An 18688-nucleotide genomic window follows, 5' to 3' on the forward strand; every position below is an offset into this window, starting at 1 on the left:
CTGACATACTAGATTCATCTTGAGCATTAACTGTTTACAATGTACTGCATCTGACCTGCTTGTTCTATGCTTGTAGCCTGTTACCACTATTTTTGTGTAGAGTTCATTGACATTTTACATCCACATTTGAAATACAGGGCTTATCAATAAAATATGTGTTCTCCTGTGATGCCTGATGTCTCTGTATTCAATCCTTTTCCTGCACTAGACGTGCTACCTTGCTCAGTGCCCGTCAGGGAATGATGTCAGCACGTGGTGATTTCCTGAACTACGCGCTGTCCTTGATGCGTTCTCACAACGATGAGCACTCAGATGTTCTTCCTGTTCTGGATGTCTGCTCACTAAAGCATGTAGCATATGTGTTTCAAGCCCTTATTTATTGGATTAAAGCAATGAATCAGCAGACAACATTGGATACTCCTCAGCTGGAAAGGAAAAGGTACTGAGGTTGACTCCTAGAAACAAAACCTACGTAAAAAAAAAAGCCCTTTTGTTTCAGTTATTGCTGTTGTTCCTCAGTATCTTACATAAACAGATGCATTAATCTGGATGCCTGTGTGTGGGTGTGTGTAGTAACATACATATCATAAATGTGTGTAGTAACATACATATTATAGAAAGAATTTCTGTAATGGTATATAATGTACCTATGTTTGATAAGCTTGTTGCAGTACCCTATTCACTTCTTTTTATACTGTAAAATGTTTTCCTACTGTTGAAACTTGAGTTGGATTTTTAACTCCATAGTAGTGCCTCTAAAAGACATACTCAGGACAGTTTCTCAGTTAATGATGTGAGACATACATTTGACATGATAGCAACTTACTTAGATATCTGTCAAACATGTTAGAGATGACATTGGAGAAAATGTCATTGTGTGATGTAATGGGCTTTGTGATTTTGTTTTCTGTTTGGTTATATGCATTTGAGACTCATCTGATATTTAAGGCATAGGAGAGAAATTAATAGCTGAAAATGTCCTTGAGTTGGAAAGCTGCTATTTCAACTATCACATTTTACAAAGTGCATTTATTAATTTTAAGTTGTTTTAAGATTTCTTTTTTTTTTTTTTTTTCGTTTCAAATGCCAGTTAGTGCCAATAGAAATGTCCACCCATTGGTGTTCTACACCATCTGTTCCCATTTCTTAGCTAGGTTTTTAGGTGATGTACCCAAGCAGTCCTAATCAACAGTTAAATGCAGATTGTGCCCCTTTCTGCTCCTAATTTTCAGTATTGCAGGTTAAGCTTAACATTACATTTTCTCTACAAATTTAGTAACTGTAAAATACGAGATATTAATATCTTTGATATATATTGGACTGCACAGTTACTTACTGTGTTCTGTTTATCTTGGTAATGTTATGACCTCAAAAGTGTACCAAGAGAGTGTTATCAACAGTAGTTTCCTCACAAGTAAGAATGATATAGTACAGTAATCAACTTTTTGTACTGATTTGAGTAGTTCTAGCCACAGCTTTAGCCCTTTTCCAGGCAATTACATACTTCCAGAAGCTGCTTTTCAAAAAAAAAATTAAAAAAAATTCATGTACTGAAATCTGTGAAATAACTGTTCATAAAAGAATTGGGAAATTTGCATGAAATGCATTTAAAACTGTGAAGGTCTAGACATTTTCAATTAAAAATGAGTGGTTCAAACAGTTGCTTCCATTACATTACATATTAGTAGTCTGTTATCAGTTTATCAATTTCATCTAGTTTCAGAACATGTTTCACAATGCATAAACTGCCAGAAATTAATAGTAACCAAAGTTCTTGACAGAACAGTAGTATAATATAGTGAAATCAAGTTTTTAATGTGCAGCTTGCAGACTTACCTTCTGGAATTACCTCAGTGAGATTATTTTTAAATTTTGAAATGGTATTCACTTGTATATTTCTTCCAGTAATGCAGGATTCCTAGGATTTTATATTGATACAGTGTTTAAAACCAAACATCAATGCCCAAAGGTGATTTTGATCTTAACTTGTAAGATCAAAGTTGGTAGGTGGCTCTAAGGGTAACTGTGTGAGTGATGTAGTGAGTACATAATGAGAAGTTCTCTACGGTGCTTCAGTTTTAGTTGTGTTTTTGTTTTGTATAACTCTTAAGTACACTTGCTGATTATGCTGCAGATATAGATGTTTTGCCAAATAATTTCTTCAAGATGATTGACTCTTTTTTATTCTTCTCTGTTTTCTTGTTGTTGTTTTGGATGTTTTTATTAAGAACTCGTGAGCTTTTGGAACTGGGTCTTGACAACGAAGATTCAGAACATGAAAATGATGATGATACCAATCAAAGTTAGTATACAAAAATTAACATAGCATACCAAAATGCCAGACTTTCTTAGTGCTTTTTCCCTTTAGCTAGCTGAGATTTTGAGTAAATTTTGCTGCTTGTATATGTAAAGTTGGGTTTAGTAAGATTTTCTTAGCATTGTTACTTCACCAGTTTTCTTCTACCATTGCCTATTTCATTGCTTCACATTTCAGGGCCATCTTTTCATCTTCTCTCTCACTAAACTGCAGTATTACTTATCTACCATTCTACATTAAAATTTGAATCATAGTTAAACTAATCTTTTTGATCTGATGAAAAACTGTGCTGAAAATGGTAGAATATTTACTCCTATATACAATGTAGGAGTGATGTTCAGTAAAGCTAGGTATAGTAAAAAGAATAAAAACTATAACTAAGCAAATTAATAAAGATACAGCATTTGCAGAAGCATCCTGTAGAAGTGCTAAATTTGCAGAGGTTCTCCTCTAGTCAGGTAGCTAAGAGGGAAGGATATTAATTTTTGGCATTTTAAATCCTTATTTTTTCTAACTGTGAAAACTGATTTGAAATCTCTGATATTTAGGTGCTACACTCAACGACAAAGATGATGACACCCTCCCAGCAGAGACTGGCCAGAACCATCCATTTTTCAGACGGTCAGACTCTATGACATTCCTCGGCTGCATTCCACCCAATCCTTTTGAGGTTCCTCTGGCAGAGGCCATCCCCTTGGCAGACCAGCCACATCTATTACAGGTGACATCAGAGATGGTGTTTTGGAAGAAAACTGCAGTTTGCTTTTTCATTCCTCACCGAAGTGCATTATTGACCCAGAGCTCTTTTGTTGGTTTTCAGCCAAATGCTCGCAAAGAGGATCTGTTCGGCCGGCCCAGTCAGGGTCTGTACTCGTCTTCTGCCAACAGTGGCAAGTGCTTAGTGGAAGTTACAGTGGATAGAAACTGCCTTGAGGTAAATGTAAATCTTTATTGTTTTAAACAATATGGTAATTTAAACTAGAACCGTCATTTTCCTTAAAAAGACACTTTAATATTTTCAGAGAGGATTTTATATAGCTTTCAGAATGATAATTTAAAAGCCCAGTGCCTGTAAAAACTTGAAGTCTTTAGGGAAAGTGTGCTTAATATAGAAACTTGATGATTATTGACTTATAGCAGCTTTCAGGTAGTATTTTTAAATGCAGCAGTACAATTCTGAGCTAATTTTAGAATGCTAATTATATAATTATTTTTGATAAAAAGATTTAAATCTTCCTTTAGTCCATCCAATAGATTTGACTTGCCTTCAGACTGAACATCAATTGGCAAGCATATGAAATGCAAACACACAGTGGGGAAAATAGTTATTTTTGTATTTATTGAAATGATTGTGGCCACTGTGTTTTAACAGGTCAATTACAGTGTTCATTTTGTGTGATTTAAGTATACACCTGTGAATATATGTGCTTCAAAGCTTCTACTCTGCTTTGAAAGTGCAGCTAAATTTTACTTCTCTTTTAGGTTCTTCCAACTAAAATGTCTTATGCAGCCAACTTAAAAAATGTTATGAGCATGCAAAATCGGCAGAAGAAGGAAGGGGAAGAACAAAATGTGCCTACAGAAGAATCTGAGAGTTCAAAACCAGGGCCTTCAGCTCACGATCTTGCAGCGCAACTGAAAAGCAGCTTGTTGGCAGAGATAGGATTGACAGAAAGTGAAGGGCCACCCCTCACATCTTTCAGGTAGCTGAGTTTAAAATTACAATTTGAAATGTTGCTGCTCTTCTAAGTGGCTGTTTGGGAGTCTGGAAAGTATTTTTGAAATTAAAATGGGTAGCTTAATTTAGTTTACATTTGTAGTTTGTAGTTTAGATTAGTAGCTTCTAAAGTGAATAGTTGAACAGTCTTCAAAGAGGTCTGTGCAAACTGTAGGCAAATTCCTTTATTCCCTGACTTCCTGCTGCTGACCTGCTGTGATGTCCTGGGTAGCCAGGCTGAGCAGTTGGAATCCATAGCTTGCCATCTCTGTCTGGTGGTGCTGCCCACACTTAATGCAGTTATGAATTAAACTCTCTTCAAATTACAGCTATTTTAAAAGAAATTAAGGTCTTGGTTGATGGGAGACCAGTAACAGTGCATTCCACATAGCACCAAAAGTTATATGCTTTTGGAGTAATTACCCTTTGGAAGCAAGGCTTGTGTTTCTGCTGAAACAAAGCAGCTTCATGTGCTTTTGTGCACAGACTTGGTGTACTGTGTCATTGTTTATCAGGAATAAAAAGCTTAGTTGAATGCAGAGGCTAAGAAAAGGCTGAAGTACACAAAATGTGTCTGAAATTTTACTTGATTCCACATATCTGTCATTTTTTTCTTCTTTCTGTCAGGCCCCAGTGTAGCTTCATGGGCATGGTTATTTCTCATGACATGTTGCTGGGACGCTGGCGCCTTTCTTTGGAGTTGTTTGGTAGAGTATTCATGGAAGATGTTGGAGCAGAGCCTGGATCGGTATGTATTTCTCAGTGTAAGGACAGTTCCTCTTACAACTAATTTGTGACTCTCTCTAATTATTCTGATTTTGGGGTTAGTGCTTGTTTTTTTTATTATTTTTAGATCTTGACTGAATTAGGTGGCTTTGAAGTCAAGGAATCAAAATTCCGCAGGGAGATGGAAAAACTTAGAAACCAGCAATCAAGAGATTTAACATTGGAGGTAAAAAATCTTCTAATAAACTTTCATTAGAAGTTGAATTACTACAGTAACCTGATAGAAAAAATTTGTATTTCAGAGTCTGCAAGCAGGTGTCTTAAATCATACTTTGTGAGTTATGTTGCAATTACTCTGTAGTTTTTCCCACTCTGATTGTTGTTTGTTGAATCTGTGGAGCACTGTACAGAAATCTGTTGTGAAGCTGAAAGTCTCTTAGAATGATAGTTGGTAAAGAAAGAATTTTTTTTGGTATTTTTTACTAGGTTGATCGAGACAGAGATCTTCTGATTCAGCAGACCATGAGGCAGCTGAACAATCACTTTGGTCGCAGGTGTGCTACCACTCCGATGGCCGTACACAGAGTGAAAGTTACTTTTAAGGATGAGCCTGGAGAAGGCAGTGGCGTAGCACGGAGCTTTTATACTGCTATTGCACAGGCTTTTCTGTCAAATGAGAAACTGCCAAATCTAGATTGCATTCAGAATGCCAACAAGGGTACCCATACAAGTAAGTGATGCACAGCAGTTAATCTACAGAAAATATTAATAAAAACCTTGGGTGCTTTATTTACATAGAAATACTTGGCCTTGTGCCAGTGATGTCTCTTGTTAGTTTAGCCTAGAATCCATAAAAATTATGCATTAGTTCTCTGGAGCAAGGAAATGGCTTTCCCCCCCTCCACGCATTTTCAGAAACAGGAACTTCTTGTTTTTCTTGCAACAGGAGTCTGCTTTAGGTGTGCTCAGATTTTTTGAGTGTCCTTCTCTCCAGCAGGTAATAATTGTCAAGATTTTAGCTACTAAGAGCTTATATATTTTTTTACAGCTGCTCTATCTGACTTGCCACAAACACAATCTAATGGTTTTGAAAATATATATAAGCTCTTAAAGTATTTTATAATTTTTAAGTTGGTAGAAACACTTCAGGTCCTTTCTGAAGTTTGGCTGAACCCAATCACTGCTTCAAGTGAAATGGTTCTGTCTCATTGATGTCTGTCAAACTCTTCCAAACCTTAGTTTTCCTTACGCTGAAACTTAGGTAGGAGAGAGAAATCTAAAGATGTTTAAGTTTATGAGGTTTTTTGCCCTTCAGGTCTGATGCAGAGATTGCGAAATAGGGGAGAGAGAGATCGGGAAAGGGAGCGAGAGAGAGAAATGCGGAGAAGTAGTGGCTTGCGAACTGGTTCTCGGAGAGATAGGGATAGGTAAGTGATAATCTTTATCTTGATGAAGATATTTTGTCAAATAGAGTAATTGCCTTGGATATTGTCAGGAAAGATACTTCCTCCAGTTAAAAGAGTCTCTTTCAGGAGTGATTTGCAGGTTAATTTGTTGAAATTTGGTCTCTAGTTTTAATTCTTTACAGAATTATTAGGCCTAGTTTATCATTAATCAGTTATGTTATTGGCCATCAGTTTCTTCTGGTAAAACAATAACAAAAACTTGTGTACTAGAATAAAATTGTGAGGTAGTGTAGAAACAACAGTGCCATTGGTGGCATGTCTGACTGCTGTATCCAAAACACAAGTAATACTAAAATCTCTGGTTTATTTTGATTCTCTCTTTCTGATTCATTCTCTCCAAGCAGCTATGAGCAACACTACTATTCCAGCAGTAAAGCTAATGCTAATATCAATCTGTGTGCAAATAATATTGTTCCAGAGGATTTTTGAATTTTTCCTCTGAGTACCAACTGCTCTGATTATCTTAAGGGACTTCAGAAGACAACTGTCCATTGACACACGGCCCTTTAGACCAGCCTCGGAAGGAAACCCCAGCGATGACCCTGACCCTCTCCCAGCACACAGACAAGCCCTTGGAGAACGGCTCTACCCTCGAGTGCAAGCAATGCAGCCAGTAAGACTTCCCTAATACACTTAATGATTGCCCTTGTCATCTTGTAATGTAAAAATTTATTTCCTTAGCCATAATTGAAATAATTGAAACATAATTGATAGTATTCAAACATGTAAGACTGATTTTATTTTATTTTAAATTTTGTTAAGATTTTGTTTCTCTAATTTGTTTTTTAGCTTAGGAGGTATCTTGTAATGCATTCTCTATTTAAAATACCAAAACTTTCATAAGATCATATTTGAAAATAAGAGAACTGGAGGAGAATAGTAAGACCTATCACTCCTTTATCCCCAGGCATTTGCAAGTAAAATCACAGGAATGTTGTTGGAATTGTCTCCTGCTCAGCTGCTTCTGTTACTAGCTAGTGAAGATTCCCTTAGAGCAAGAGTTGATGAAGCAATGGAACTCATTATTGCACATGGCAGGTAAAGTATCAAAAGTGAGAACTGACTTTGTGGCCAAAGCACTTATACTGTTCTACATCTAACTCCAATACATGCAGCTTATTTCTTGATAGTCTAGATATTTTTCTTTGGACAAGTGACTTTTTGGCTTTGGTTTAATCTATTCTGACTGGTTTCAGAATATGACAGTTCCTTATTGAGAGCAGCCCTGCTGAGAAGGACTTGATGGGTGCTGGTGGATGAGAAACTGGACATAAGCTGGCCATGCAATGCACCAGATGTGTTCTGGGCTGCACCACAAACAGCGTGGCCAGTAGGTTGAGGGAGAGGATTCTGCCCCTCTCCCTGCAGAGACCCCACCTGCACTGCTGCATCCAGCTCAGGGGTCCCCAGCACAGGAGGGATATGGACCTGTTGGAGCAAGTCCTGAGGAGGTCACCAAGATGATCAGAAGAATGGAGTACCTGTCTTATGAAGAAAGGCTGAGAGAACTGGGGTTGTTAGCATGGAAAAGAGAAAGCTTATGGGTGACCTAATTGTGACCTTCCAGTCCCTGAAGGGAACCAACAAAAAGATGGCAAAGGACTTTATACAAGAGCATGTAGTGACAATTCAAGGGGAATGGCTTCAAACTGAAAGAGAGGAGGTTTAGGTTAGATAACAAGAAGAAATTCTGTACTGTGAGGGTAGTGCAACAGGTTACCCAGAGAAGGCGTAGATCTCTGGAGGTGATCAAGGCCAGGCTGGGTCTTGCTCTAGAGGAAAGTACCCCTGCCCACAGCAAGGGGGCTGGAACTAGATGATCTTCAAGGTCCCTTTCTAACCCAAACTATTCTATCATTCTGTGAGTCTGTGATGGTGAAATTAAATCTGCCTTTTTATTCCCTTCTCAAGGGAGAACGGTGCTGACAGTATATTGGATCTTGGATTGCTAGACTCTTCAGATAAAGTGCAGGTAATGTATCACCTGTTGCACAAAATTTATGTAAGATTCAGTTTTATCAGTTGATTTTAAACCTGGAAGCAATTGGTAGCTTTATCATGCAAGACAAAGTTCTGTTTAATCATTTCATTTTGAAAGGATTAACAATAATTAGTCAAAAGTATAAAATGTCATCATTAGGAAATAAATACCACAGGGATTCTTAACCGATGGAACCTGAATCTTTGGGTCCTGTAGCAAATAGCTTGATGTGTGTCAGTAAATAGAATGAAGTGTGTTAATTGCTGTTCTGACTTTGAAACCAGGAGAACAGAAAGCGCCATGGATCCAGCCGCAGTGTAGTAGATATGGAATTAGATGATACAGATGATGGGGATGATAATGCACCACTTTTCTACCAGCCTGGAAAACGAGGATTTTATACACCCAGACCTGGTAAAAACACAGAAGCAAGGCTGAATTGTTTCCGGAACATTGGCAGGTATTCTACCATTAACTTCTTAGTCTGAAAAAATGTAAAAGACAATCATGCACAACACCAGGGAGAGTACCAATGATCCAAGCTGGAAAAAACTTGGTTCTTAAAATTTATTTTTAATGGTCTCTATTTCTCACCCTGAGCCTAAGTAGGGGGCAATTTGCATATGTCAACTTGAAGTTTCTTTTCCTGTTAAATTTTAATTTTTTATCCTTCTTGTTAAAAATTATGTATGCCCATGATTTTCATTTCTGAGCAATACATTTGGAAAGCTGATTCTAGCTAAATTCTTAGATTATAAGAACTCTTAAATGTGAGTTTGCTGAAGGATCTCTAGTGTAATTTCTGCTGTACCAAGACAAAGTCCAAACATTTTTTTTTCAGAATCCTAGGATTGTGCTTATTGCAGAATGAACTATGTCCCATCACATTAAATAGACACGTAATCAAAGTTCTACTTGGCAGAAAGGTAAGTTGAACATGAAAATTTTGATTTCCTGTAATTTCTTAAAACTTCATCCATAAAACTGGGCTTTTCCCCCATACCACATATGTATTAACTAGCTGAGCTGATACTGAAACTGTATGGAGGTGTTCAATTTGAGGACTGTTAATTTTTTCATTTCCTAGATTTTGAACAGAGTAGATGTACTAGAAGTCAGGTATTTGACTAAGATGTAATGATTTTGTAATAAGTTAGCCTTCAACTCTCTTCAGAAACTACATACTGTCTCTGCTTTTTTTCTTCCTTAGACTCAGAAACCATAGTGTTAGAAAATACTAGGCAATAGCTTACAGAAAAGCATTTTTGTGGATATTTGAGAGAGCTCATGGAATTAATTTGTAATTAAAATTTTGTCTCAAGAGTAGGTATAATTTAATTCAGAGCAATAATTACTTAAACTTTTGACCAAAACTGCTACCCTGGCCCAGTAAAAGCTAATCATGTACTGCACTTTTGATGCATTAGTCAATGGCATTGTAAGTTCTGTCTGATCCAGCAAATCTAAACCAAGGTTCGTTACTATTGGTCTTTCCTTAAATTCACTTTTGATCACATAATCAGTTACCCAACATAGTATAATCTTTAATGGAAAAGAGTTAATGGGAAAAATGGCCTTTAAATACCTCCTGGTGTCTTCCAAGAGTGTTTGCCTTCTAAATATTTTCTTAAAGTTTTTCTTGTTGAATATGTATTCTTTTCAGTATTCCAGTGTACCTTCTAAAGCAGACTAAAAGTAGGAGTTTACTGCATTTATTTCTGTGTGTTTGTATCTTGTGTTGCTAGTGCATAGATCTGACACAGGTCACATCATTTTGAATACACTCTTAAACACCTATTGTGTTTCAAACTTCAAACTTGTGTCCTTTTTTTATAGGTGAACTGGCATGACTTTGCTTTTTTTGATCCGGTTATGTACGAAAGCCTTCGGCAGCTTATCCTCGCCTCCCAGAGTACAGATGCTGATGCAGTGTTTGCAGCAATGGATTTAGCCTTTGCAATAGACCTGTGTAAGGAGGAGGGTGGAGGGCAGGTAAGCACAGCTAAACTTGTGGCTCTCTAGTTTTAGAGTTTGACAGTGTATGCAGGGTGTAGTGTGTACATAATCCAGGCTCTTCTCAGATGGCAGATAAAACATTTTATTCTTCTTGGCTTCGGTGCAGTGTTCTTAGATATTGAAGCCTGTATTTTTTTCTTTGGAAATGATCTGGAGTGTACCATAGACCCTGGTAACTGTAGTCAATCCTAGGGAATTTTTAAAACTAACCTGTAGTAGTGAATTATACTTGGGTTTGGAGGTATATTGAGCAATAAATCGCTCTGCAGCATATTGTGGTGGTTGTAATGATCTCATTTCCATTATATCCCTTTTCTTCTTCCCCTTTTCAAATGTTCCTTATTTCTTTGCCATAGGTTGAACTTATTTCCAATGGTGTAAATATACCAGTCACTCCTCAGAATGTATATGAGTATGTCCGGAAATATGCAGAACACCGAATGTTGGTAGTAGCAGAGCAGCCTCTACATGTAAGTCTTTAGTGGAGTTCTTTTAAAAAGAAGGGAAAAAAAATCTGTCATCTTTCCATCAGTTAATTATTCTCCTCATTGTGGTGTTGCTAATCAGGTTTCTTTAAAGTCTGACAGCTTGATTAAAAGTATTTAATTTTTTTTTGTAATCGTATAGCTGTTTATGTAGTACTGTGAAGACTGAGTGAGTAATTGATTTTATAGAATGAAAGATAATTTATTTTATTGTGGGTCTCCTTGGTTAAATATATATGTTTATTTCTTGAGCTCAAATGGCACAAATCCTCTTGTAATTTCGGCTTTGTATTTGGCAGCTACTTTGTTCTTAATAATTTATTACCTTTGATTTGTTTGTATCCTTGTTCTAAGGAAAAATAATTTATAAAACCAAGCCTGTCAAGAAACATAAAAATTGACTAGAAAACCATATTAAAAATTATTTGATTTTTTTAAGCCCTTGTCAAATAACACTTACAGAATAATATATTTTTGTAGACAGTTAATGAAGACCAGTCTGTCATGATGCTGCTACATGTAAACTTCGTTTCTTGTGCTCATTGTGGTTTCCTGCTGCACATCTGACATAGGGCAGCAGGCCAGATTACCTCTGTGCAGCTGAGGTCTAAATTCTCACAGAAAGAACATGTTCCTGGAATTAAGATACTTGATCTCCGTGTCTGCATATATTACTAATTTGGCTCTTGTTTATTTAAGAGTTGAAAACCCTTACACTTGTACTCATTTTGAAATTTTCTAAAGCAAGTTGATTCATAGTACTCCATTTAGAATATGGAATTTACTATCTTTTCAGGATATTACTTATATAGAATATATGTGTATGTGTGTCTGTATGTGTAATATTTTTGAAGCAGAGTTGGCATGTGTCTGAGGAAGCAAAGGGAACATGCAAGATGCATTTTTTTTTTTTTTTTTTTTTTAAATTGCATCGAATTCAGTGCAGCTTAGCAAAATACCTGCACATTTTAGCATTAGAAGAGTTCATGTGCTTCTGCTCCTGGTGAAATAAAAGCTCAAGCCAGTACTGCTTTCTTTGCTCTAGTAGGTAGGGTTTAAAAATTGGTGCAGTTCTTTGTTTCAGAATATTTGCATCTCAGATGATAAAGCTTTAAAAGAAAAGAGCAGCTCAGAGAATAATGAATCTTGAGTTAAAGGGAATTTCACATGAAAATTTTAAGTAATGTGTTTAAAGTCAGTCTTAAAAGTTACAGGGTTACAATGTGCATTTTGTTGTTTTCACTTAAGGCAATGAGGAAGGGGCTCCTGGATGTACTTCCAAAGAATTCATTAGAAGATTTGACAGCAGAAGATTTCAGACTTTTGGTAAATGGCTGTGGTGAAGTAAATGTGCAAATGCTAATCAGCTTTACCTCTTTCAATGATGAATCAGGTATGAAATAACCTAGTCATAAACAGAGTTGCAGGTATAACTTAACACTGTTTTTTAGTGTGTGGAGCAGTTACTAGCATTAAACTTGAACTAGTAAGTCTGCCATTAGTTAATAAGCCAGTGAAAGCTGTTATAAAGTTTTTACTTGGGATATTTTTTTACATTCCTTAGAAAATATTTACCTTCAGTTAAATGAGGGTGGAGAAGGCATGTTTTCCAACTTGACTGTCATAAGATGTTAAATACATGGACTGTATTACTGGTAGTATATCTTTCTTGTGAAAATTCTCTAGAACTATAAATGTGATGGATGCAAGTTTAATACTTCTTACATAATTTTTAAACTGTGTTTAGTTGCAGTTGGGATTTTTGGTAAGGAGGGAGGAGTGGGAGTTATGTCAGTGTTGGCCTTGCTTTCAAAGCTATTCAGTTTGAAATTACTGATCTCCAGTGTCAGGACTTTATGAATATGATTGTAGCTGAGATCCAGCTTGCAGCACATGTAAAACAGGTGTCTTAATGTTATTGTCTAGTACAGCAGCTGAATTGTTATTTCACCTTGTTATTTCACACAGGAGAAAATGCTGAGAAGCTTTTGCAATTCAAGCGTTGGTTTTGGTCCATAGTTGAGAAGATGAGTATGACAGAAAGACAAGATCTGGTAAGTTTTCCATTCCCATTGGGAACATGCAGGAAGAACTGGAATAAGTGGTGTCAATACTGTTCTTAACTGTGTCTACCTGCAGAGACTTTGTGCAGGGTAGTAGGGTTGGGTAAGACTTGGTTCTGGAAACAACAGGTGTGAATGCCAGACCTTCTTGTAATTGAAAGTAAGCATGGTGTGCTCTTCTCCCTGTTCATAGGTCTCTTACAGAAGCACAGTTTCACTCTGCACAGTTGCTCTTAAGATGAGTAACTGTGGTTATTCAACTGTGTTGTGGGCTGGTAGGGTTTTGAGGTCAAGTTCTCTTCATGCATCATCTACTCACCTGACTTCTGTGTATCCAGAGGGCAGTATGTGTGTCCTCTCTGTAAGATGTCAGTAATGATACCATGTCCTTCTCAAAGCCTTTAGGAGTGAGAAGCTGATGAGAAGCATGAAAGAATAAGATACTGTTTGGGGGATTTAATTTTTAAAAACTTGCCTGTAAATTTTATTCATTGTACACCTCTTAAAATGGTTTGTTTTTAACTTACTACTCTGTAAGGTACTATCTCTCCCTTACAGTCTACTAAAAGGAAACAAAGACTACTCTGAAAAGTGCAAACCCTAGAGCACGTTTTTCAAGGAGTGTCTATGCTTACACCTTGGTGGTGACTCAGCATTTCACACTTGAGATAATAAACCAAATACTCTCTGTTGCTCCCTTTTGTCTATACCAGTACTACATCCTGTAGTCTCTGACTGGTTTGTGAGATGTTCCTGATTCAATTTGTATTGATGGCAGTCACCACCTTCCCAGATGGATATTTGGACATGCCATTTACTGAGGATTTGTTGATACAGGATAATTTTGAATGCTGCTTTTATCAATTTTATGCATGAGCAGTTGATGAAGGAAGTGAAGGAATCTACTAGAGAAGAAAGTAGAATAACTGTGGAATTTAGTTTGGCATATTGAAGAGAACGTAGTATTATCAATCTTGCTGTGATTGTGCAATTCTTTTTTAATCTATCCCTACACAGTCTGTAGGCAGTATGAATCTTAATTTTAAACACTGTCTTCTTTTTTCAGGTTTACTTTTGGACCTCAAGTCCATCATTGCCTGCCAGTGAGGAGGGGTTCCAGCCTATGCCATCCATCACAATAAGGCCACCAGATGACCAACATCTTCCAACAGCAAACACTTGCATTTCTCGCCTTTATGTCCCACTCTATTCCTCTAAGCAGATTTTGAAACAAAAATTGTTACTCGCCATTAAGACCAAGAATTTTGGTTTTGTGTAGAGTATAAAAAGTGTGTATTGCTGTGTAATATTACTAGCTAAGTTTTGTAGATTTTTCCATTTGTCTATAAAAGTTTATGAAAGTTAATGCTGTCATACCCCTGGTGGTACTTCAAAGATTTAAATGCAAACATTCCTGTACTAAATTTGTAACATAAAGGCCTAAGGAGCACTAGCAATATGTGATTGCAACAGTTTGCTAGTCAAGAAACTCCTTTGCCTAACCCCAGCCAAAGATGACAGCAGAACAATATAATTTACACTGTGATTTATCTTTTTGCTGAGGGAGAATATGTAAAATGTTCTGAAAATTCACTGCTGCCTTTGTGGAAAGTGTTTCAGCAAAGGTTCTTGTATAGAGGGAGTAGGGAATTTCAAAATAAAAAATTAAGTATGTTCTGTGTTTTTAACTTTTTTTTTAATGGTGTTTAATTTGTGGTTGGCTGCAGTTGTGTATCATGTATATTGAACTTGTAAAAAGTTCCTGACAGCTCAGATCCCAGAGTTGGGATTGCTGATTTATGAAACCACTTCCATTGCAATTTTTGTTCTATTGCATTGAACTCTGGCACATCAGTTACCATCACTAATATTTTGCATGTAATCTGTACCTTTAGTGGGGTTTTTTTTCCCTGTACATATTTGATGAGGCCAATGCACAGTATTTCATAGTTCACAATCAGCATTTTTGTATCCTTGTTACAGTGAACAGACAGTCAGGAGATTGTTCCACTACCAGTTCTAACCCAACACTTGTACTACATTATCTAACTATGTAAACTCAGCCTGGGCACTTTCTGGTAACTGTAAAATGTTTATAAGATCATGATTATTGAAGATACATTTTTTGGAAAACTTTAATGTTCGTGAGCTGCTTAACTTCTTTTGTATCTAGCCTTTTTTTAAGTATCTTGTTACAGTTTTTTAATAAAGAAATTACAGACAAAATACCAAGTCATACTGAAGAAACAATAGTTTTTATTTATTAAGCCATTTATACTTTAGCTAACAGCATACACTAAACATAGTTGGTCATTAAAAATCTGAATTTTGTAGTTGAAAAATTGACATGCAGAAGACATTTAGCCCACATTTTACAGTTAGCAGAGAATCCTGAAAGAAATGGGCCAGGCAACCCCTCCTTTTAACAGAATTGGTTTGAAGGAAAAGTGGCTTGTTCTGAAAAATCTCAAGGCAATTAGGTTAGAATAAAATTCACAAATTTCATTGTAGTGAGTTTTACTGTACGTTCACTTATGAAGTGCTTGGTTAGTTTTGGGGAGGGCAGTCTTTGACCTTGATGTAGGATTTCTTTTCTCTAAGGCTTGAGAGTTATTGAGTTAGAAGTTGGTTGATGAAGAAAGGAGCTACTTTTTCGCTGTAAAACTAAATTTATGAAGCTTAGCAGACTGAAATATTGAGGGATAAGAACTTCTGTGGTGGTGATGTTCTTCTTTCTTGCTTCTCCATTAGTCCATGTTAATGATTTTTTTTCTCCCTTTTGTTGGGAAGAGCTGAAGTAATGTTCCGTCCAAATCCTAGCAGAACTCACCTCTGCCAGAGCTCCTCTGGGTTTTCCTTTCTGTCAGCTAGTTGTAGGATGACCAAAAGTTACCTACATCTGATTTTCAAAAAAGCCTCTTCATTTTTTTAGTTGCTAAAGGTATGGAGTACAGTTGATACCACAAATTCTGATCACCAGTTGCCAAATTGATGCAGAAAATCCTCTCTTCTAAATAAGGTGGATTGTTTCAGGCTTCTGTAGTTAAACTGCAGATAAATAAACACATGTAGAATTATTTCTGCAGGTACTAATGCTTCCTCTAAATCGATCATCCTAGAAAAGGATAGTTTGTTTCAATGTATGAGGATTGGAGCTAGATTTCCTGTTGTGACCTCCAGTGTATCTTAAGTTCAAAACTGATTTTACTATGCTAAAAAGAAAAACCAGTACAGCCTCATAAATCTAGCTAGAGGCATTTTAGTATAGTGGTGTGGCTGCTCTTTTATACTAAGGAGGATAAGTTACAAAGGTACAAAGCAACATCTACCTTATGCCTGGCTATCAAACTGCTGTGATTATTTCCACTACCAAAACTGCCTCTAACTGAAATGTGCAAGGTTAGTAGAAAGCAACAAAAGAAACTGTTTAGAATAGCATCAAAACTCCAGTCTGTAAAATAAAGCTCTCTCCCTCACAAAGCTTTGTGAGGCTTGATGTACTAAGAATTATCCAAGGCCCTTGGATGAAAGGCCACATATACATGTAAAGTACTGTGTATATATATATGTATTGTGTGTATATGTATATAAGTGTATGTGTATGTATAACATATAAATATATGTTATATGTATATATATTTCTGTATATAGATTAAGCATTTTTTAAGTCCTGTAATGTATAGCTAGACAAAAGCTTTGCAGATAGCACAGTAGCTCACCATATATACACACACAAGGCATTCTGGTAAGCAGAGAGGGAATTTAGAATGATATATACTGTCGTCATTGACTTGAAATATGTATGTAGCTTTATAAATAGCTTTTTTTCCTCTGTATGGTATATTTCAACTATATCAAGATTTTAATAAGAAAAATGTTTATTAAAATCATACACCTCCTCTCCCTTTGACTTAAGCCCTTCTGTTAGTTCACTTAAAGTGTGGTAGAGAAACTAGTTAAATTCTGTAATGTTTACTCTTTTTAATAGTCTAAATCCTTAGCTGTTCACCATTGCTGAAAGAGGTAATAAAGGTAGCTACTAATAAAATATTATGACCAACTACTAGAGTAGGTCCTAATCTGAATCTAGTGAAACCTTGATACTTTAGTGCTAATTTCTGTGACTAATTCCTGGCTTTGGTTTCTTTTACTTAGCTAGCTGTATCCAACACAAGGTAAATCACTTGCTCCAGCTTTGATAATTTTCCGGGAAGGAAAAATTGTCATCAAGTGGTCTTTCCCACCTGTGTGGTTTGGAGGTGGTTTTTCTTTCCTACAAGTGAGTAATTTGGTCCCTAGATAACAAGCAGTGATAAAGCTGGAAACTGGCAATGTTATGAATCCAACACCATACCTGTGCAGAGCAGCATTCAGGGAGGCAGAGGAAAGGAAATTTTCCTCAACTCTTAAACAAGGTTTATCCTTTTATGCAATTGTGCAAAGCATACAGACTTGCTGGTTTTCAGAAGTTTACTTCAATGCATCTGAAGGGAAGTGTGTAGTGAGCAGGGCTGCACCTCTCCATGGCAGTTGGAGTGCAGGTGGGGGAAGTTGCCCAGCCACTACCAACCGCCTCCTGTGCAGTTGCTTCTCAGACGGAGCTGGGATTCAGCACAGCTCCTGGTCACCCTTAACACCACTAAGTTTGTGCTAACCTCCTCCTTTCTATGCTAACTGCTGTGCCTTAACTCCCTCTTTGTAGATCCCACAGCCTGTGGATCATGCCTGTGTGCATCTGTAAATACCATGCTCTTCGCTTCACTTGGATTTTTCTGGCTTCCTCTCTGTAAGGCAAACTGTGGATACCTCGTTTAGTCGCTCTGATTCCCTTCTTTCAAGCTTTGTAGGATTTGACCTTTTTTCTGAACTCTTTTGTTTGCCTATTCAGTATTAGATCTGCTAAAACCAAATAGAAAATTCTGCATGTCCAGATTAGCTGGATTTCAGCATGTGTGGCATCATCTTACTCTGAGGTAGAAGGCATGTCCACACTTTAAAATGTGTCAGTGAATGGGACATGAGAAAGCTTCAGTGAGTGCCTGGAACTCACAGTGCTGGAAGTTTCCACATGATCTCCGTGGGGAGGACATGAACAGGCTTCACAACTGGAGAGTGGCCTCCATCACAGTGCAGTCACTGCCCATCAGGACTTCTGGCATTATCGGGAGCTCTGATGGATCCTTTGCTAGTTGGAAATTGCTTTTGTGGCTTTCATTTGCAGCTATTTCAGATTTGCTGAACTGAGAAGTATGGAGGGATTTTAATTTTTTATAAATTTTAATGGATTTTTTGTGGAGTTGTCTTAGAGGATAACTTCATGTCTTGCTTGAAACACAATCCTGTTAGAGAGTATTTTCCACCAACTACTTTTTTCCAATTATCACCACAAACTGCTATTATAGTAATAGACTGTTTAGCATAACAAGAGGCAGCTGGTTGCTCCCAGGGGTTCCAGGACTTTTCCATCATGGTGAAACTCTTCAATATCCCTTTGTCCACTGGCAGTGGCAGCTAACCAAATGAGTATGCTTGAATACTGTAGTCATGTTGGAAAACAGATTGTTGCCACAACCTGTGGTAAAGTTTCTCTGCACAGAGACTGCAAGGAGACTTAAAGAAATTTTAGGCTTTAGACATACTGAAATAATTCACAAATTGATTTTCTGAGAGTGAACAGTGCTAAGCTGAAAAGTACATTTCACTTAAATTTATAAATGAAAATTCTTCAACTTACCTGAAATGGCATTTTCTTATACAAAATTAGAATTATAACCAATTTTAAAAGGCATCTGAGTATTCCCCCAAAAAGTAACACCTTTTGGAGGAGGGAAGAAAGAGGTAGGATGGTTGAAGCAGTGAAGACTTCATTTGCCATAGCAGGACATCTGCCATAGCAGTGAGGAACTAGGGGAGGAAT

The 18688-nt window shown here is 36.9% G+C and overlaps 1 protein-coding gene across 1 annotated transcript in view; it reads left to right on the plus strand.

Moving 5' to 3' along the window:
• Positions 1-14459, plus strand: part of UBR5 (ubiquitin protein ligase E3 component n-recognin 5) — an 84657-nt gene extending 70198 nt beyond the window's left edge. The window contains exons 41-59 of the mRNA XM_063171566.1: positions 209-439; positions 2229-2302; positions 2866-3038; positions 3138-3251; positions 3800-4020; positions 4662-4782; positions 4888-4986; positions 5247-5490; positions 6076-6187; positions 6695-6839; positions 7134-7264; positions 8138-8198; positions 8492-8667; positions 9049-9133; positions 10044-10199; positions 10580-10693; positions 11957-12101; positions 12677-12762; positions 13838-14459. Coding sequence (XP_063027636.1) covers positions 209-439; positions 2229-2302; positions 2866-3038; positions 3138-3251; positions 3800-4020; positions 4662-4782; positions 4888-4986; positions 5247-5490; positions 6076-6187; positions 6695-6839; positions 7134-7264; positions 8138-8198; positions 8492-8667; positions 9049-9133; positions 10044-10199; positions 10580-10693; positions 11957-12101; positions 12677-12762; positions 13838-14050 — 2701 coding nt within the window. The 3' untranslated portion in view covers positions 14051-14459. The remainder of the gene's footprint in view (positions 1-208; positions 440-2228; positions 2303-2865; positions 3039-3137; positions 3252-3799; positions 4021-4661; positions 4783-4887; positions 4987-5246; positions 5491-6075; positions 6188-6694; positions 6840-7133; positions 7265-8137; positions 8199-8491; positions 8668-9048; positions 9134-10043; positions 10200-10579; positions 10694-11956; positions 12102-12676; positions 12763-13837) is intronic.
• Positions 14460-18688: the final 4229 nt, after the last annotated feature.

Source organism: Melospiza melodia, chromosome 1 (genome assembly GCF_035770615.1).
Source record: "Melospiza melodia melodia isolate bMelMel2 chromosome 1, bMelMel2.pri, whole genome shotgun sequence".
In the NCBI taxonomy this organism is placed as follows: Eukaryota; Metazoa; Chordata; class Aves; order Passeriformes; family Passerellidae; genus Melospiza; species Melospiza melodia.